This window comes from Bubalus kerabau, chromosome 13, assembly GCF_029407905.1.
Source record: "Bubalus kerabau isolate K-KA32 ecotype Philippines breed swamp buffalo chromosome 13, PCC_UOA_SB_1v2, whole genome shotgun sequence".
NCBI classification, from domain to species: Eukaryota; Metazoa; Chordata; class Mammalia; order Artiodactyla; family Bovidae; genus Bubalus; species Bubalus kerabau.
Window position 1 is genome coordinate 55,602,409 of NC_073636.1, and position 19,580 is coordinate 55,621,988.

Consider the following 19,580-nt stretch of genomic DNA (forward strand, 5'->3'; position numbering starts at 1 on the left):
GCGCCCCTGTCTCGTGCGGCGCCTCAGCTCAAGGTGGAGCTCCGCAAGGCGCCCCCGGGAGACCGCTCCGCGCCCCGCGCCCGGCCCGCCGCTGCCGCGCCACCCCCCGCGCCCGGCCGCTGGTGGTTCGGCCGGGCCCCGCCCCGTTGCGCGCGCACGTCAGCCCGGCGCCGCCTGACGCCCCGGGACGCCGCCTTACGCCGGTAGCGTAATCGGGGGCGCCGGGGGTGGGCGGGCGCGCGTGGCGCCGGCGCAGCAACGCTGTGAATCGCCGGCTGCGCGGCCGTGAGTGTGCGCTTTTCCCGGGCCCGGCCGCGTCGTCCCACAGGCATGAGCTACGACCGCGCCATCACCGTTTTCTCGCCCGACGGCCACCTTTTCCAAGTGGAGTACGCGCAGGAGGCCGTGAAGAAGGGCTCGACCGCGGTGAGCGAGGAGGCGGGGCGCGGGGGGCGGCAGAGGCCCGGGCGGCTGGGTGGGGCCCGGGTGCGTCTCACCGATCCGCTTCCCCGGGGGCCACGCTGACTGGCGCGCGGTGGTTCGGGGCCCAAGGAGGCATGGTGGCCTGGGGCGCACACGGAAGCTGGGACTGGGGCGCCGCTGCAAGAAAGGAGCGCCGAGGGCGGCGGTCGCGAGGGCCGGCCGGGCGGCTCTCCGGGAGCCGGCTTCCGCGTACGGGCGAGCGGGGCTACTGGTGCCTCGACAAGGGCTCTGCTGGCTGCGGGCTTCGCTTCCCCGTGCCGTGTCCGGAGCCGAGCGCGCGCCTGCCGCCGACGCCATCTTGGCGGGGCCCCCGCGCAGGCCTGGGGGGCCTGGGGCGGTGCGAGGGCGCGGAACTTAGGCAGGGCTCGGCCCTTGCTAGTTTCCGGGCGCTCCTTGAGGGAGCCCGGCAAGGCGGGGGCGGACGGAGTCTGGACAGCTCCCAGGTAGCCGACTCCCCTCTCCCTGTCGTCCCCCGCCCCCAGAAAGTAGTTGTCCTCCAGGCCCAGAGCGATCTCGAGAACAAAGGGCGGCCGGTGTCGCATCGGCCCTGCAGTTCCCGGGCCGCCGGCGCGGCGGGCAGGCTCCCTCCTGGGTACTACTGCTGAGTCCTCGCCCTTTGGACCCTGCCCCCGACTCGGGTCTCGTCGCACCTGAGCTGTCTGTCATTTAGGCCGCTGTTTCAGGTGTGAATACCTGTTGTCTTTAAGATACCTGTGAGTTTATCGGTCAAACTGGATGATGGGTTTTTGTGGGTTTTTTTGTTTTATTTTGTTTTTTCCCATTTAGTGTTTCAGAGGCCTGAGTAGGCAGAGAAAAAACACACGGTTCTGTGAATTTTGAAGTATTTTTTATTTCATGAATCTCGAAATTAAGGCCCCCAAATCCACTTTCTGACCTACCTCAGCTCAGCTTGAAGACTACTGGGAGGAATGTCACCTGACAAGCCTCCACGGTGGGCCAGCCAGGTGTCTGCCTCTGTTTGCCCTGACTGCTGCCTCTGGGCCTGGCCGTTGCAGACAGTTTATGAGAAAGCTCCTTGAAATCTGAAACGCTTCCACCCGGTGCTTCTTTGCACGGGACATGGAGATTTCTAAACATACAACAGGGCTCGGACCTGGCCCCCCACATTGAAGAATTAGCTGGCCCAGGTGCCTGTAGGGCCAAGGCTGAGATACCCTGTCCAAACTGAGAGAAGTTTGCTTTTACAAGTGATTGTCTTGTTTGTGTCTGCTGTGCTTTGAGTGGGTTAACTGGCAGCCAGTGTGGTTCCCCCCCCATGTATTTAAAACATCTTTTTTTCTGCTATAATGTCAGCCATAAGCAGAGCCATGGGCCTCCCAGTAAGAGTTGATATGTTGTTCACCTAATACCATACCAGGCATTTCTCCACCGCTGTGCACATTGGTTTCAAAAGTGCAGAAGGGGGAGTTCCTTGGCAGTCCAGTAGTTAGGGCTCTGTGCTTTCACTGCTGTGGCCCAGGTTCAGTCCCTAGTCGGGGAACTAGGATCCCTTGAGCCTGATGGTATAATCTAAGAAGAAGGAAAAAAAGTGCACAGGAGAGAGAGGGAAGGACTTGGGTACAGTTTCATAATCACAGCAACACTGCTTTTGGAACACCTGACTTCACTGTTAGGGACTCATGTTCAAGCTTTACAGAGACTCTGATTCACTGGGTTGAAATGACACATGTTCACAAACACATGGATTATATAGCAGTTATTCCTTAGTTGTTTTGTAACTTAAACTACATGTCAGTATTTTAAGGCACAAGGCTAGTTGCCTAGATGGTGATGCCTGGGCTAGCTCTCCCAAAAGTGGATCGAGACCCACAGTTTGCAGGGTGTGCGTGCCCCCACCAAGGATGTTCACAGGACCATGTTGACATCTGCTTTTAGTGCTGTGTCTCTGGTGGCAAAACCTCTGGTCAGTTTCGTAAGTGCCCCATTGATATTTATTGAAGGTCGGTGTTCGAGGAAAAGACATTGTTGTTCTTGGTGTGGAGAAGAAGTCAGTGGCCAAACTGCAGGATGAAAGGACAGTGCGGAAGATCTGTGCTCTGGATGATAATGTCTGCATGGCATTCGCCGGTGAGTCTGGGGCCAGCACCGTGTCCCTGTGTCTTGGAAGAATGGCCGTCTGGAGGCCTACCTAGTGAGAGGGCTATGGGGGGCATGTGATTGGGTAAACCGAAATCATTTAAAGATTTGGCTTTTAAGAAAAGGGCTAGCCTCAGTTTCGGGGGTACGATCCTCCCCAGGAGGCTGAAGCAGAAGGGCTAAATGAATAAACAGTTCCAAAAAGAGGGGCTGTGCTGTCTCCTTATTGCTGCTGTCAGGAGAAAGGTCAGCTGTCCACAGTTAACCGTGTACCTATGAAGGGGGGAGAGCTGGACAGCGCCCTGCTCTCGGGATGTGCAGTGTTCTTGCACTTCTGTGGTTTCACTCATTTCCTCCTTCAGCAGGAAGATCCCGGTTCCCCTGGAGATTGACTTGTCAAAGACTTAGTGTGTGTGTAGCCTAGCACCCATAGCTCCTTAACCATGCAGCTTTCTCAGAGGATTTCACAGAGGCTGCTGGTTCCACTGTGGGGCTCTCAGAGTAACCTTGGTGCTGCCTATCAGGACTGGTTTTAGAACCTGCCCAAGGTTATCTGCTGTCCTTGCATGTGGTCTGCGCCATCCTTGACAGTTGCCCAGGTGAGGCATGGCTTAGGGGGCATTGTCTTTGTGATCCTTGCAGGCCTCACTGCTGATGCAAGAATAGTCATCAACAGGGCCCGGGTGGAATGCCAGAGCCACCGACTGACCGTGGAGGACCCGGTCACCGTGGAGTACATCACCCGTTATATCGCCAGTCTGAAGCAGGTGGGTGTTCCTGCTGTGGCTCAGCTCTGGTGATGAGCTGTGTTCTGGGGCGTCCTGCCACGGGACATCTCTGGGCAAATCGGGAAACTGCACTGGTTCCACAGGCACAGTCCTAACCTTGACTTCCTCATCTGCACTTTGACTATTGTGTATCCTTTTCATTGGCATTGTGGTGTTCTTATTTAGTGGCCTGGAGTAGTCCACATTCACATTTCAAGAGGGACACGATGTAGTTTTTGTCTTGTTCTGAATGACCGGTCACCAGACAGTTGTGAGGGGGCTAAAAGCCACTCCCACTCTTGGTGAAATCTTAGTCACCTGTGAACCTGGTATGTAGCCAGATTGTGTCTGCTGTCAAAGTAACTCCAAGGAACCCCAGCCACGTTCCGTGATGGAGTTCTGATCTAAGAATGAAAATGTAGCACAGGAAGGAGGAATGCTGAAAAACCATGGGCTCATTTCATTTTTCACTTGAATTACACGTAACCCGAACGTGGGCTTAATTTATTTTCATCCTTTTGTTATAATCTGTGTTTGGAACATGGCGTGTTTCATTTGCAGTGGGTTTTGGGCAGCCTCTGTGAGGAGGCTGCAGTGTCACTGTGTCTCTTTCTCCGCTAGCGCTACACGCAGAGCAACGGGCGCCGGCCGTTTGGCATCTCTGCCCTCATTGTGGGTTTTGACTTTGATGGCACCCCCCGACTCTATCAGACTGACCCCTCGGGCACATACCATGCCTGGAAGGTGAGTCCCTGGCAAAAAAGGGGCTTGGGGCCGTTTTGCCTTTGGAAGCAGTTTTGGAGGCTGTTGGGACCTTGAGCTGGCTTCATCCTTTAGAGGGATGTACGCATTACACACGTTGTGTGCTCATGACACTTGTGATGTGGAAGCCAGGAAGTTGTTCAGTGTTGATGTTTGGGAGCACAGGACAGTGAGCTCTAAGGACATTTGGCGTATGCAAGATGCCCGTGTGTCTTTCATTAGAATCCCATTCTTAGTGGGCATGAGCACCAACTCCAAATAGCCCTTTGCAAAAAGAAGCCATGGGGCAAGGCCTCCCCCAGCCCGGCTGCCTCTCCACAGCACGCAGGAGCAGGGTGGCACTGGCTGGCTCTGGATCGTTGCATTCTATGCCATGTAACACACATCCCTCTTTCAGGCCAATGCTATAGGCCGGGGTGCCAAGTCAGTGCGTGAATTCCTGGAGAAGAATTATACCGATGAAGCCATTGAAACAGATGATCTGACTATTAAGCTGGTTATCAAGGCCCTTCTGGAAGTAAGTTTGTGTTTGAAACCTGGGCAAGATGAAGACACCCATACTATGGTGGTGGTGGTACTTGGCCTGGGGAATGGACAGCATGGGATGGAACAGCCTAATGTATAGGCAACAAGGAGAGGCGCAGGCACTCACGGTACCACCAGGCACCACTTTGGTGCTTTGTCAGCTCCTTCTACCTCTGGGGCAGTCAGGGTACCAAGTGGCTAAGTTGGCCTAGAGTTCAGACTTTCTGAGGCTCAAGCTATTGCTCGAGTCAGAATTAGAAGAACTGGGAATAATGGGTGGGAGCTGTGAGGTCTTAAGACTTTGTCAAGACCTTGGAGGTGCTGGGGGTGAAGCCAAAGAGGCAGAGGGGGATTACAGCTTAAGGCTAGGCTGGGGCCCAGGTGTCAGGCCTTGGTGATGGGGCAGGCCGCGAGCAGTTGGCAGGGCCCTGAGTCCAGCTGTCCCAGGATCGAGGAGTGCAGATACCCCACAGGACCGTATCAGCGTGCAACCGGGGCACCCCATGTCCACCCCTCCCCTTGTACAGCAGTTCTGGGTTCAGGTTCACAGGGCACCCAGCCTGGTCGAGGTGGGTGAGGTGTCTGATGCTCTTTTCTCCCCTCGAAGGTGGTTCAGTCAGGTGGCAAAAACATAGAGCTTGCTGTCATGAGGCGAGATCAACCTCTCAAGGTAATCACCAAGTTGGTTTGCTGTCCTCTTTGGGTGCGTTCCCAGTGGTCAGGGCAGGGGGCAGTGCACGTTCAGAACTGCTCTAGCGCCAAGAAATGTTCTTTCCAAGGGTCCCCACATGAGAGGAAAAGAAAGCATTCCCACATTGACTGACTACACGTCGGTTCCAGCTTGTCCCCTGGGTCAGCCACATGTGGCTTCGCTCTCCTGTAGAAGCAGCCAGAGGGGGCATCTGGGACTTAGGTTTGGGGGCACCTTGTGTGGCTAACCATACACTGTTCCTTTGGTAGATTTTAAATCCTGAAGAGATTGAGAAATACGTTGCTGAGATTGAAAAAGAAAAAGAAGAAAATGAAAAGAAGAAACAAAAGAAAGCATCATGATGAAATGAAATTTTGCTTGTAACGATTTTTAAATTCAAATCATGGCTGATTTCCAAAAGGATACATATGCGTTTCCATTCCACTTATCCATACTGTCCAAGTGTCCCACAATAAATTTGCCTATTTTTTAACCTTTCTTTCAGAGGTGAATGCATCTTTTAGGTGTATGGATAGCTCTTTAGGGAACTTGCTCACTTTGGGTCTCTGGAGCATTCCTTTCTGCTCCTCCTCACCAGGCTCTAAGACAAGGTGATGGTTGAGTGGGATCCCTCCCTTGGGATTTGTGGAAAGGCTGTACAGGGCAGTGGACAAGAGGTGCCATGGAGGGGGTTTCTCCAGTTTAAGGGTTCTAGACACAGGATGAGTTTCTTCTCACACTTTGTTGGAGTCCTTGATGAATGTATGAAATCAGGACACAAGGACAGACTGTGCTCAGTTTAAACCTGGAGCTCACTTTGCAGCTCAGCTCTGGAATTGGTCTTGAATTTCTGGTTCTAGTAAATCAGGTCAGCATTCCTCCTGTTTTGATCCCTTAAGACTTCTGGTCCCTACCCCCTTCTCCCTTTTTAACCAAAAAGATTATCCTTCTTTTAGCTTCCAGCCCACTTACAGAGTAAGTGATGGTCCTAAACTTTGCCTCAGAAGAAAAACCCTTACCACCCACTTTGCCTGCATAGCTCTCTGCCTCTTATGGGCTCTGCCACCAGCTTTAGCGATGGCATTGCCTTTTGGCTTCTGGTACCACAGAAGAACCCAGAGGGCTTTCTTGAGTCTCTGGGCTGGTGGTCTCTTCTGACTGCATTGGTAGTACTCGTCTTGTCTGTGGTTTTTCTTGAACTGAAATCTCGGTTCAATGGATTATATCCATCCATCAGACTTCTAAAGAATACAGGGAATTCCCTGGTGATCCAGGGGCAGGACTTGTTACTTTCACTGCTGAGAGCCCCCCTCCCCCATTCATTCACTCCCTGGTCAGGAATAAGATCCCATAAGCCACACAGCACAGCCAAAACAGTGAAAAGGCCTAGATACATTGTAAACTCAGCCTCAAGTGTCACAATGATTGTCAGTTTAAATTTTTGATAGCAAGGTTAATCATAGGTGGTAAACTGACTTAACTATATTTAGAATCTCTAGCAGAGAAATACCTGTTGAGCTTGAGTGTGGAGTCACCTACCTAGTTTAGAACTAGTGTTTAGGCTGGTTGTATCCAGCAGGTCAACTGTGGAAGGTATTTATTTTCCACTGGTGAAAGATGTCAGTTGCCCGAATGGAAAGTTTCCAAGAATTTGTTCAAATTCTGCAACTACCACCAGGGCTCAGGACCTGCTAGGAGTGGTGGACTTCCCAAAAGAGGACGTTGGCCAAAACACAAGGCTGGGTCCACCTGCTGCCTGGCCCTGCCCTGAGACTGCCTTTGAGAAACCACCTGGATGCCCATTAACAGTGACGAGAGGCGCTTCCATCTGGAAGTGGCCAGGTCTCTGCTTTTCTCTGTGGTCCAAGGGTCCAGCCCTGTAACACGTTATAAAGCATCAACATGAAGTTCTGGGGCTGTGGAAGCTGCATTAAGGTAGCAAGCTTTCTGAAGCTGGTTCTTTAAACCAGTGTCCCAAGTGTCCAGAGAGCAGGATCACTCACCCCAGAAGGGCCTGGCTGACAGCCCACACCCAGACTGACCAGGTCTTGCTCACAGCACCAGGTGTCCCCAGAGACCTGACCAGCTCAAGGCCTGAACGCACACGCACAGCATGCATGTGGGACAGGCATGTTAACCCTGATGTAATTTAGGCAACAGAGTCAACAGGACTATTTCTAGAGCAAGAGAAGAGTTTTAAAGGTTTGCGTGTTTATTTATAATTACAAGTTTACATTACTCCAACAGAGCAACCCCCATTGCTATGCTCTAATTCTTAGCCATGAAGTCCTACAAAAATAAACCTAAGCTTTTACAGTAACGTAATACAGAACTAAAACCTTTATACCTACTTAAAGGGATTTAGTTACCAAGGTGCTTATGTTCATCACAATGCCCTGTCAGAGGGAACATGCTTCTACTAAAGGTCTCATGCAACGAATTTATTTCCCACCCTCCCCTCCACCTACCAGTAAAACAAAAACATGGAACTATTTACAACTGAGAAGAAATATGCTCTCGGTCAATCGACCTCGCAAAAAAAGACTGGCTCATTTCCAAGTGGATGAGACACCGAACAGCGTTCGGCCTGAGTCCAACACTGACTGGCCCAGGTCAGGGTCTGGTGAGGACAGGCACGCCACCGAGGGGCTTGTCCTGGGTGTTTACCCCGACCCCGATTCCTACAGAAGCCATGCTCCAAGTGACAGCTCACCACCAGGAGCCCCCCACCCCAACCCCACCAGCCAGCCCCTACCTTGACATTGCCCCTTGGGATGTCAGGGTCATCTGCTTTGCTTATACAACATGATCTGTGGGACACCGCACTTCCCCTGCCCTAGGCCCACCCGCCCCCACATGCCCCTGTGCTGGCCGTGCCCGGCTCCTGGGCCCCACCTGTGGCAGTGAGGGTGCCAGGCCAACAGCACCTGTGGCCAGTTGAGTTACAGAGATGCATTTGGCTGCTGCATTTGCCAAATGAAATTTGGTTCCACCTTAAAGTCAAAGCTGTCCAAGAAAGGTCACAAAATGAGCATCACGCTTTCGCTCCAGAACCTTTCTGCAGAACACCAAAACCTTAGAATCAGGCTGTGCACAACTAAAAGGAAAAATAGGCTAGGACACCTCAAAGCGGTTTCCCATGTACACTTCCCCAAACAAGAGGTTCTAACCCAGACCACATCCAAGTTCAGTCCAAAACTTAAGAAGTAGTGTGGAACTTTCCAAACTCAGTAAACGAAGTGACCACGTCTCCCCCAGTAAGTGCAGCGTTCTCCATCGTCCTCGTAGACACGGCCTGGCACCCGTGCCGCTTCAGCAAGAGCCTTCGAGAAGACATGACACCTGGTTAGTGTCTTACCAGGCAGCTCCCCAGCCCAAGCCCAGCACACCTTGGCCTCCAATGAAGAATGGGCTACTCAACCTTCCCCCGACCCCATGTCAGCCAACACAACTTGAGGTCATTGTTTTTGTCCACACTGGGGGTCGGGAGGCAGCTCCAGGTCCCACCTGCAGTTCACATGCCATCCAGACCCCAAGGGGCACACGTGATCCCTTGACCTAGTTAAAGATGCAGACTTGGGGGCACTGCAGGGCCAGGCTGGGGCTAGTCCCAGCTTGTAATCATCTCTCCTGATTGACCACACTAGAGGAGGAAACACCCCACCCTTCTGTGCCTGGACCCTCACTTTGACAACCTGGGGCCTGAGTCTCACCGTCCCTAAGAGCCCCCGAAGTGATTCATTAAGATTACGGGGCCCAGTCTGGGCCATGATGCTAAAGGATCACGAAGCCCCCTCACTTACCTTTGGCTGCCTCGTTACACCCTGCCGGTCCCAGCTCTGTGGGAAGTCGGGTTACGGCGGGTTGCACCGTTGCCCCTGCCCCCTCGAAATCCACCCCGGAAACTACGGCCTCGGAGGAACCTCCCTGACACTCCAAAGGTCTCCGTGTTGAGCTTCCTCTCCTCAGCCCATGTTGTCCGCCTGGAACTGAACCACAAACAAAGAACGTGAAACTGACTGCAGCAGGCAGCTCCTCACACAGCCTGGGGAGGAAGGAGGACAGATGGTGACTCATCACTGGAGCCATGGGGGGCGGGGGGGTGGGGGCAGCGGCAATCCAGTCAGGACCGTGGAGCCGGAGCCTCTGCACTGCAAGGGTTCCCAGGCCTGTTTCCCACTGGACGGGTCTCTCACACCTGCAACCTCTTAAGGCCAGCACAAGACTGCTGTGTGCTCAGGGTGAGGGAAGACAAGAACCTCTTCCTTTCCTTTCTGCTGCACCCCCAGCGCCCACTACTCCACTTGAGTAACGAAGGGACCTGAGTGTCCACACCATGCTCATCCTACAGACTCCATTTACTGTCTAGCATGTTCCTGGGCAGCACCTAGACATCAGCAGTTGGGTACTAAAAACAAAGCACATACGAGTCCCCGGCCTCAAGCCATCAGGTTTAAGAAAACCGTGGACACCCATGCCAGCTGCCTAGGTGGCAAAGGCCTCAAGCCAGCAAGGTCAGACCAGGAAGCAGGCCCAGGCAAGGTGGTACAGAACTGAACATCAGCAGTACCAGTGGGGAGCATTTTCCACTCCCACCCTGATGGTTGGAAAGGGCAGCTGAGCAAAGAGGGGCCTGGACCTGGGTCAGATCACTCTAGCACCAGTGACCGCCAGGGCTCCCAGGCCCCCATCTACTGATGGCGCCACTGGGGCTACTGTATGCATGATGGTAAAACTGTGAATGGGGGCCCCAGAGATCTGCCCTGAACCTGAGATCTGGGTTTGGTCTCCATGGGAGCATGCCCCAGTCTCAAGGGCACAGGTACACCACCTCCACACCAGCTCCCCGAGGCCTTGCCTGGTCCCTCAGATCCCCAACCTGGTTTTGAGTTCAGAGGAGATGTTGTCAAAGAAGGACTTGGATTTGTCATAGTAGCAGTTGGGCCCCAAGTGGTCCTCCTCAGCAGGGGCCTCGTCACTCTGGGTCACCACGGCCAGGTCCTTCTCTTCCCCTTTCTCAGCCTTGTCATCTGCACAGAGAAGCAGAACGCTGAGATGCCAGGGAGCAAACCAAGCCCCTTTTCCCAGGACAGATCCCCACTGGGCCACTCCAGCTGACTGAGGCTTGGGGAAACGCCCAGAGTGTTCTGCACTGAGTTAAAGCTCTTCTGCTCCTCAGGGCTGGTCTCTTTCACCCCGCACTGCCTCAGGCCCTGCAATCTGCTCTTGTCCCCGCTCCAGACTCCTCTCCTTGCCAGGAATTCCTTATATGACAGGCAAGCTTTCCCACTGACCACCATTCCCAGCTGCCCCCTACCCCCAGCTGTCTTTCTTTGACCCACTCTATGGACAGTCCTGGGGGGAGGGCAAATTTTCAGACCTTTAAAATTCAGTTTCTTCTTAAATTCCTTGTCCAGCTCTTCTCGGTTGAACTGGGCATTTGCACTCTCAAAATCAAAGTCACCTTCAAACTTGATTGTGTTTTCCTTGATGTTAGTTGGACGGCTTTGCCCTCTGGAGCGGTTCCTTGTTCGTCTGTTCCCTGTGAGAAGAAAGGGTGGCCTTGGCTGGTAAGCCACTAACCCAACATTGCTCAACGTCAAACAGTAGACCAAGAGGGACAGAATACATGGAAGCCACCGCTGAACCCGGCCCCCTGAAACTGTCACCCACGAGAAGCAGGCAGGAGCAGCGAGCAGAGCACGGCTCCCCAGAACTCTAAATGGCAACAGCTGTTACCTGAGCGCCTCCTCTGAGGTCTTCTGTTCTCGTCGTTCACCTGCCCTTGAGTTTGCACAGCTGCTGGCTGAGCTATATCTAAGGCGCAAAAGGAAAGAGTTTAAGGCCAGCGCCCGCAGAAGCAAAGCCCAGCAAGGGATGTAGGCGGCACCCCCAGGGGACATGTGGCAAGAGGCTGCCCTGCAAAGCCTATAGGGCTTGTGAGGTGAGGGGCTGGGGGATCTAGTTAAAAAAATAGAGACCCCCCCCCCAGGAAGCACTGTGCCTATGAGAACATGAATAAAGACCAAGGGAGAGAGCAGTTAAGTACCGGTGGTGGCCTTGGTGCTGGGTGGGGCCGGGCGCCCGTTGAGCTGCATGCCCACAGTGCCCTTGCCAGGTAACAGCTTCTTGGAGTTCAAGTTATCAAGGGATCCAGTCTGGACGGCCTGCTCCACCATGGGGCTCTTGCTGACTGAGACAGACGGAAAGCTGGCTCCTGAGTTGAGGAGACAAGGATTTAAAAATGGAGAAAAGGAGCAAACCTCACACCCCACACCCCGATACTTGTCTCCCAGCTGGCGAGTAAGGCAGGAGAGGAAGGCAACCGCCTTGAGAAACTGTACCAAACGCAGCACAGCCCTGACCTGTACCATTCCCTGCACTGAGTCTAGGCAGCAACAAAGCCAGCAGGCTCCCCTAGTTAGGGCACCCCGAGGAGGGAAACCCCTACCACCACGAACACCTCTCAAGTGCCTTAGAAAACGCTTCCCCCAAACCACATAAGCTCTAACCCCATGGGGGCTCGACAGTCCTGAGATACTGGTGAATTCATGGTCTAAGAATGTGTTTCACTCTGGGCCCTCCTGGACAAGAACCATCTCAGTCTGGCATCTTCCACAAAATGCAATGGTCAGCCTTTGAAGTTAAAAATGCTAGAACATGGTCATTTTTGCTTAAGGCACAATAAAATAAGGATGAAGCGATGAGAGCTGACTACAGAGAAGTGACAGCCTGCACTCCTCCCGTGAAGGCTCGTTTTAAGAGCCCCCAGGGTTCCCAGGCTGCCCTTGGAGCAAGCACTGCAGGAATCTTTCCCCACCCCGAGGCATCCCCAGGCCTGAGGGCAGAAGAGAAGCCTCGGAAGCCAGTCTTGGCAGAATTCCCAGTTCACAGGAGGGGCTCAGCCATAAGAGGAGGCCAGAGGGGGAGGTCAGGCCGTCTCCCCTCCCACGTTCCTGTGGGCACTGTTGCAACAGACAGCTGAAGACTAGGTGGAGGTGCACAGACTTCTGAGACAGAATGAATCCTAACTATGGAGTAACTGTTCGGAGGAGCAGCCCAGCACACGGGAACACAGGACAGTCTACCTTCTGTTGCAAACACAACAGAAACGACTGAGAAATTCCTTGTAAAGATCAGAAGTACTCAGAAGCCAGGCCCTACACACAGGTACTTTTTATTTTGGCCACACCACAAAGCATGTAGGATCTTAGTTTCCTGACCAGGGATCAGACCTGTGCCTCCTCCAGGGGAAGCGCGAATTCTTAACCATTGGACTACCAGGGAAGTCTCCATGCCGGTACTTCTAAGTGTTCTCTGTGATGGCATTAATTAACCTAGACCACTTTCTCTGACAATCACGTCACTGAGCATGGCCTTCCCACAACAAGACACAGCTGTTGTCCTACTCACACTGTAACCAGACTGGGCAAGAACCTTGGGCTTGTTTACCTTTCACAAAAACAGACCACTCAAACTATCTTGCCCTTAGAGCAGTTCTGAGTAAAGACCCCTGCTGCTACTGCTGCTAAGTCACTTCAGTCGTGTCTGACTCTGTGCGACAACCACCAACTATCTCAGGCAATTTTTAAATGGAGAAAAACCATCACTGCAGCCATAGCTCAGATCCTCTGGCATCCATGCAGGAACGCAACACAAGCAGGTTAACAGACTGACAGTAGTTGTGGGCTGTTACGGAAGCCCCAGGTACCATCTTGGACCGAGTCTCTGCAATGGTGAGGGTGGCACACAGCGCTCTCGAGTCAGATTGCTGGTGAAGGAGACCCAGAAAGGTCAAGGAGCTCCCACATGTGCAGGCACCCGGCAGACAGGGTGCACAACCAGTGTTAATAAGCCAGGGATCAGGCCCACTGTTCACCTGGTCCACAGCTCAGGTTGGCCACCCAATTTTAATGGTGCTTCTTTCCCCAAAGATATCTGAGGCCCCCGATTCCTCATGCCCTGGGTGGTGAGGAAAGTGCCACACGGATCCCAGAGCAGCAGGCGATCGCCCTGCAGACTTCCCCAACAGAAACCCCAGAAAAGGGCCTTCTGAGCAGAGGTAATACGGAATAGGTGAAAACAGGCCCTGGACTCAGGACAAGTGAACAAAGTGCACTGCCGGTTCTTTCTAATCAGTCATTTAAAACATGGAGTCATTACTCCAGGACCGCGTGCAGAACCACACAGAAGCACTTGAACTGACCCATGGGCTCAGCAAGTTATTTGCTACAGCTACCATCATTCTGGGCTACTACTGGTTTACCCCTCGCTCTTAGCTCGCAACACGGCATGCAGTTCTCCAAAACTGCTGTTACCCTTGGAAGTGAGCTGGTGTGGCTCTGAGGACATGTCAAGCTCTGAAACAGGTTGTGGAGATGGAGAAGAACTAGGGCTGGAAGCCGCGGCTGAGGCTGGAGGGCTTACCAACTTCTCTAAAAGAAGATAAAGGAGACAAGAGCAAACAAGAAAGCACATAGGTGAGTAAGGAGAGACTCCGCTCGCACCCAGCAGGCTCTTTCACAGGGCACTTTGTTCACACAAGCCTCACCTAGAAGAGGAAGCCAGGTGAGAAGGGCTCCTGCACTGCAGGAGCAGTGGTCAAGACGGCAGGATTCTTACAAGCGTGACTCATGAGCGAAGCAGGCAATGCCTGCAACTCTGTGGTCTGAATACACTGCAAACCTATGGCCAGGTAAGCCTCAGTCTATGCGTGTAGAGGAGAACTTACTGAGCCGTGGGGGAAATTTCACTTTTTGAGCAAAGCACTGACAGGAGAATGATAAAAGGATAGAATAGGTGGGTGTTGCACTTAACTTTTATATTTATAGGCTGACAAATGTGTAAGTGGTTAGAACTCATCTGTAATTACACATATCAGTTATTTCTTCCTTGAAGCAGACGTACCACAACTTCCACCCAGACACAGGCTATTCTAAAGGAATTCTGATTCAATTCATCTGTTTCAAAACTCATACTGCTGCCTCTCTCACTCATTTGAGGAATTACTAATTTCTCACTAGCTGAAGGGGCACTGAGAAAGGTTCATTACGCAGTGTGCACTACAATCTGCATGTGACAAGAATACAGTGTCCCCACCACCAGGGTCTGTGCCCACCTCCTGGATGTCACAGCTCAGGCAGTTCACAGGTGGCAAAGGTTACTCACCTAAACCCAAGGAAGCGGCATACTGCTGGCTAAGCAGGGAGCTGGCGGCCAGCTGGCTGTAGGGCGGCATCCCTCGGAAGGGGCTGTAAGGCACGTGTGGCTGGAAGGAGGAGGCCGAGCCCGAGCCCAGGGAAGACTGAGCAACGAGACACACAGGTGAGAGCAGCACAAGGCCTCCCGTCACCCTGCCTGGAGAGCACCGTGCAGACCAGCAAAGGCAGCCAGGCTGTCAGCCTGTGTTCGCAGAGGCTGAGGTGGCACCGAGGAGCATGAGCCTCCAAGATGGCCTCAGGGAGCTCAGAACTGCCCTTTCCATACTTTATCCCCAGCTCCACCAGTCTACGAAATTCTAACACGATCTTCTCCTAATGCTATGAACCCCTCTAATGGCCCCCCGCTGCCTATGACCAGAAACTCAGAGGACCAGGGGCATCGACTAGGCCCTTCCCCCAACATTCAGGGGCCCAGCTGTGCTACTAGGGAACTGTCTTTACACGTCTCCTCTCTGGCTCCCCACCTTCAGGCAGACTGGTGCCTGGGCCCTGCTGTCTCTCAGGACTTGCTCAGGTACTTTCTTCTTCTCAGCTTCCTAGGGATGCTCATTCCAAACCTTTCCAAAGTCTGGCCTGGGGCTTCTTTACGGGCTCCACAGCCCAGAGTGCAAGCTCCTACCTCCCAGGGGGCACGCTCAGCCCCAGAGCCTCCTGCAGTGTGAACCCCATTAGAGTCAGTGACTGTCGAAGTTTACAAATCAAGAAAGGGACTTGTAAACTTCTTACAAGTCAAGAAAGGGATTACTAGGGACCCCTGGGCTCCCTAGTAATCCAGGGCAAATGCCCTAACGCAGCAGGCAGGCATGTGGTGTGAGACCTGCAACGTCAATGTTCTGCAACTCTGAATACAACGCCTGGACAGTGTGGAAAGAGCGAGTTCCGCTGACCCACGTCCCTCCAAACGTCTCTGCTGCTCATAGCACGCCACTGGGGCTACAGGCTTACCCAACCCGACACTAAGGACAAGCCCCCAGGTGCATATCAGTAATTTCCCCTAGAAGCATCTCGCCCCCACCCTTCCCAGCACACCCGCCTCCCTCTTCAGTACACCCCACTGCGTGCTAGAGGAGGTTAAGACCTCCCACAGAACACCAACCGCCTAGACGAAAATTCAGCTACTTTTCATAAAAAGATCATTCTTTGAGTTGAACACTCTGGCCAGACGACACCAAGTTCCACTTGGAAACCAGCAGCTCTTAGAAACAATGCCCACAACAGAAATACGGAGAGGCACTTACTTGAACGATAGCAGGATCCTGAGGGAGCGTGTGCTGAGCTTTCGGAGGTTCACACACAGTAATATCTTTGATATCACTTCCCCGGAAGATGATGTACTCATAAATCTCCTCTCTAGGGGGAGCAGGCCTATCTGTGGGACGGTCTTCAGTACCAAAGGACCTCACTTAGGGGTTGAGAAAAAGAAGGGTTAATTTGTTGTCCTCAACCAAGTGCATTCAATCAGTCCCCTCCTAGGAGCCATCCACAGCACCCAGTTTCCACGTTTCAACTAATACCCACCCGCAATTATCAATGGAGAAGACCCCATTATCAACTGACAAGACCCCAGCTGTCGAAGCTCCAAAAAGTTCTAGGTCACAAAGGACAAGGAAAGATTCATGAAGCTCAATGTTCTCACTTTCAAATACAAGCCAGCACTCTCACAAAATGAGTCGTCTGGTTTGCAGAACCCCCATTCACATCTGACTTAGCAGATTAAACGGCCCCAAAGCTGCTTTTTGATTGAAACTTCACATCAGCCCAGGGGAGTCTGTTTTCAACGGAGAAAAGCTGTGGGTTGAGTGCTATCCCCACCCTTCTGTCCACAACCAGCCTGGGAGGAGCTGGTAGAGAAACAATGGGAGAGGGGGGCCCTGAACATGGACGCCCACCAGCAGTGTCACTGTCTCCTAGAGCAACTTCCTAGGGGGTTAACCCCTAATGGCAGGGTTCAAGGAGCCCAAGCAAGTGTCTCCTCCTGGGATCTCTGAGGCACAGATGGGCTTGAGGCTGCCTCTTAACTAATTTGAGCACACTGAGGACCAGGCACTACTCTGGGCCTCAGGTTTTCCAACCAGGGTCTCAGGCCAAATTCAGTCAAAAGTACAAATGACAATATAACCTTATAATACTAATACTAGTTAGTACTATTACAAATTAGTACTTATACTAACACAATACTAATACTACTTGTATCAACACCTCCTGGAGCAACGCGTCCATCCAAAAACTTAACTACCAGTCTTTAGAGAAGCTATTCCCAGAGCTGGGAACTGACTGCGACCTCAAGGCCTGGGGCTCTAACACAGGAGCGTGGGCGCTGCACCTTGACCCTTGAAGCCCAGCACAATGTCCTTGGCTTAATAAGACCCACCAACCACACGGGGCTTCTGCAGACCTGGCTGCACGCAGCACTTCTAAGAGGCAGGGGAACCACACTAGTTACCTTCCCGGAGAATGAAGACAAAGGAACTTTGAGGCCATCTCCTGCCTCAACACACTCAGAAAGACTCTGGGCTCCAGCAGAGGCACAATGCAGCCATCTTTTCCCTAGTCTCCCAGGACTTCAGTGGGGATACCAGCGCCCGCAGGGAGGGGTCTGTCACCAAAGGATAAACCCACAGACCGAACGTCTGAATTAAAGTAGGAAGGCGCTTTCAAACGGAGCACCTAGCCGCCAACCGATGCTCTTATCCTGGCAGGAGAATCCATTAAGACGTGGTATTTGTTCAGGCTCAAGGCCCCAGCTGCTTAATAGGTTCCAGAAGGGCTTGCAGGAGTCGTTTTCTTACCCCCCGCCCCCACAGCGTCCCGGAGAGGCCCGGGGAGACTAGGGTCTGCCCGCCCCCCCATCCCTCCCTTCCCCTCCCCTCCCCCCAGGGACTAGGTTTTCTCGGCGCCCGCGGCCCCCTCGGCCCTAGGGCAGGCAACCCCAACAACGCCGAGCCCCCACCTGCAGAGGTGGGCTACGCCACCAAGGAGAACGGGGGGCGGCGCCGCGGGTGCTGGACCCGCCCCCACCTCCCCACCCCAACTCCGGGCAGCGCTGGGCTGCGGCTTACAATTCCGCCGCCTCCGGGGCCGGGGGAGCCCATTGTGCGGGTCCAGCCCCGGAGGGCTGCGACGGGAGAGGGGCGGAGGCCGGGGGCGCCCCAGGGGGCGCGGACCGGATGCGGGGGCGCGCCAGGGGGCGGGGGAGGGGCGCCAAGGGGGGGTGAGGCGGGACTGGGGAGGGGGCGCGCTGGCGGAGGTGGGGGTAGGGCGGGGGCGCGGGCCCGGCTGTTGCGGGGGGTGGGGGCCGGACGGTTGGGGCGGCCGCGGGGCGCTACCTTTGGCGAGCGCCACGGTGGAGTTGTCCGTGTCGATGGTGTAGAGGATGCCCTCGTAGCGGATCTGCGCCTTGGAGATGAGGCTGATCTTACTGCCCAGGTACGGGGTGCCCGAGGAGCCGCTCATGGCGGCGGCCGCCCAGCCGGGCCTGGCCCGCTCGCCTCCGCGCGGTCGCCTCGTCGCCCTCTCCTCGGCCTCGGCGCCGCCTCACCGCCGCGCGAGGGCCTGCGCGGGGACCTGCGAGCCAGCGGCGGCGGCGCGCGGCCGGGGGCTCTGAGGGGAGCGCGGGGGAGGAGGGGCCACAGCAGCCACATCCGGGGCCTGCGCCGCCCCGCCCCGCCCCGCCCCCACACGCTCGTCCCCCATTGGCTCGCCTCCCCAGCCTCCCTTTAAATATGGCCGTGCCGCCGGCCTGGGGGCGGGCCCGCGATCTGCGCCTGCGCAGCCAGCGCCGCCAGCCCCGCCAGCCCGGGCGGGCTTTCCCCTGCTTTCCGCCCCACTTCTCGGCTGGCTCCCGGCGGGCCCCCGCAGGGTGGTAGCACGAGACACGACGGGCAGGACTGGGGGAGGGGTGGGAATCGGCCGGGGCGGAGCGCGCGTGCGCGGGAGGGGCGGGGCACACGTGTGGCGAAGGGGCGGGGCGCCAAGTTCTGCCTGCCGCGCGTGCTAATCTTCTCGCCACCCAGGGGCAGGGAACCAATGGACAGTGTTCACGGCTGTTTCCCCTTTACAGCAGCTTGCCGGACATCTTTCCCCGGCCCTGGGCGGGAAGGCCAGCGTGCGCCCCAACTCTCCCGTTCCCCAGGGGCGAAGATTGGGGGCTCCCTTCGTCGGGGAGTGACGGGGGGCCGAGGTCATTGACCACGGAAGTCGGAGTCACTGACCGCGGGGTGAAGGTGGGAGGCCGGGGAGGTCTCTTCCTTGAGGGTAGAAGGTAGGAGGCCGGGCCATAATCATTGCCAGCGGGGTGGAGGCGGAGGGTAGAGGGGGAGGGTCTCTTCCCCAGGCGGAAGAAGACAGGGGATCAAGGTCACCGCCGAGGAGGTTAGGGTGGGGGCTGCCCCTCGCGCGTGGGGCGCCGTAGTAACTGCGGGTAACGAGCGCTTCCGGCGCGTTGGCCGCTAAATATAACATGCTGAGCGCATCTTCTCCTTTAATCCCGCCCCTCCCCCTCTCCTGCGGTGGCGTTCCGTGTCCCTTAAAATAAATCCCAGCCGCGCCACCAGGGCCTCCGAGCCCCACCTGACCTGGCCTGCTTGCCGCCTTGTCCGGCTCCGGCTGGAGGCCTCGCAGTGAACTGGGGAACGGGTCGCCCCTCCTGTTCGCTAGACCCCTCTTCCCTGCACAGCCCTGTACTCCATGGGTGGTTACGTCTGCACTTGCTTTTTTTTTTTTTTTTTTGGTCTGTCTCTCTTGATATCAAATCAGAGGCCAGTATTGGGTCGTGTAAAAGCTTAATGAATGGTGACCAGCATTTTATAAAAACGAAACAGAATGAGGCGGAGAGCATCTCAGGAAGAGTGCTCTGGCCCTGGGAACCGTTTATTTCAGGTACACGTATTTAAGTGGGTACTTGACCAAGATGTAAAGTGCGTTGCTTGCGCTAAGTGCCCAATGAAAACGTGAGAGCCACCGCAGTGAACCCCTTACCACACCATGCACATCGGCTCTGACTCCCCATATTACAGAAGAAACCGAGCCTCCGCA

General features: G+C 54.8%; 2 protein-coding genes across 3 annotated transcripts; one reads left to right on the forward strand and one right to left on the reverse strand.

The window, feature by feature from the left end:
* The first annotated feature begins 187 nt into the window (after nucleotides 1–187).
* On the forward strand, nucleotides 188–5,823 carry PSMA7 (proteasome 20S subunit alpha 7). Its single transcript, XM_055544527.1, has 7 exons — nucleotides 188–426; nucleotides 2,445–2,571; nucleotides 3,223–3,347; nucleotides 3,969–4,091; nucleotides 4,507–4,626; nucleotides 5,242–5,304; nucleotides 5,595–5,823. The coding sequence occupies exons 1-7, from the start codon at nucleotides 331–333 to the stop codon at nucleotides 5,685–5,687; spliced, it is 747 nt and encodes a 248-aa protein (XP_055400502.1). The 5' UTR covers nucleotides 188–330; the 3' UTR covers nucleotides 5,688–5,823.
* Nucleotides 5,824–7,516: 1,693 nt separating this feature from the next.
* On the reverse strand, nucleotides 7,517–18,182 carry LSM14B (LSM family member 14B). 2 transcript variants are annotated; one of them, XM_055544524.1, is made up of 10 exons: nucleotides 17,873–18,182; nucleotides 15,785–15,948; nucleotides 14,494–14,629; nucleotides 13,644–13,760; nucleotides 11,375–11,542; nucleotides 11,065–11,142; nucleotides 10,706–10,867; nucleotides 10,205–10,355; nucleotides 9,129–9,314; nucleotides 7,517–8,648 (listed from the first exon to the last, which is right to left on the reverse strand). In XM_055544524.1, exons 1-9 carry the CDS (start codon nucleotides 17,997–17,999, stop codon nucleotides 9,143–9,145), a joined length of 1,275 nt encoding a protein of 424 aa, XP_055400499.1. In that variant the 5' UTR covers nucleotides 18,000–18,182; the 3' UTR covers nucleotides 7,517–8,648; nucleotides 9,129–9,142. The 2 variants fall into 2 exon arrangements, with proteins under 2 accessions (XP_055400499.1, XP_055400501.1); XM_055544526.1 differs by lacking the exon at nucleotides 13,644–13,760.
* Nucleotides 18,183–19,580: the final 1,398 nt, after the last annotated feature.

Coding starts and splice junctions, on each gene's coding strand:
- PSMA7 (XM_055544527.1), top strand. CDS start 331: ATGAGCTACGACCGCGCCATCACCGTTTTCTCGCCCGACGGCCACCTT. Junction 2,572..3,222: donor TGTCTGCATGGCATTCGCCG/GTGAGTCTGGGG, acceptor TGATCCTTGCAG/GCCTCACTGCTGATGCAAGA. Junction 5,305..5,594: donor GGCGAGATCAACCTCTCAAG/GTAATCACCAAG, acceptor TTCCTTTGGTAG/ATTTTAAATCCTGAAGAGAT.
- LSM14B (XM_055544524.1), bottom strand. CDS start 17,999: ATGAGCGGCTCCTCGGGCACCCCGTACCTGGGCAGTAAGATCAGCCTC. Junction 13,761..14,493: donor TGCCGCTTCCTTGGGTTTAG/GTGAGTAACCTT, acceptor ATCTTCTTTTAG/AGAAGTTGGTAAGCCCTCCA. Junction 11,143..11,374: donor CAGCACCAAGGCCACCACCG/GTACTTAACTGC, acceptor TTTGCGCCTTAG/ATATAGCTCAGCCAGCAGCT.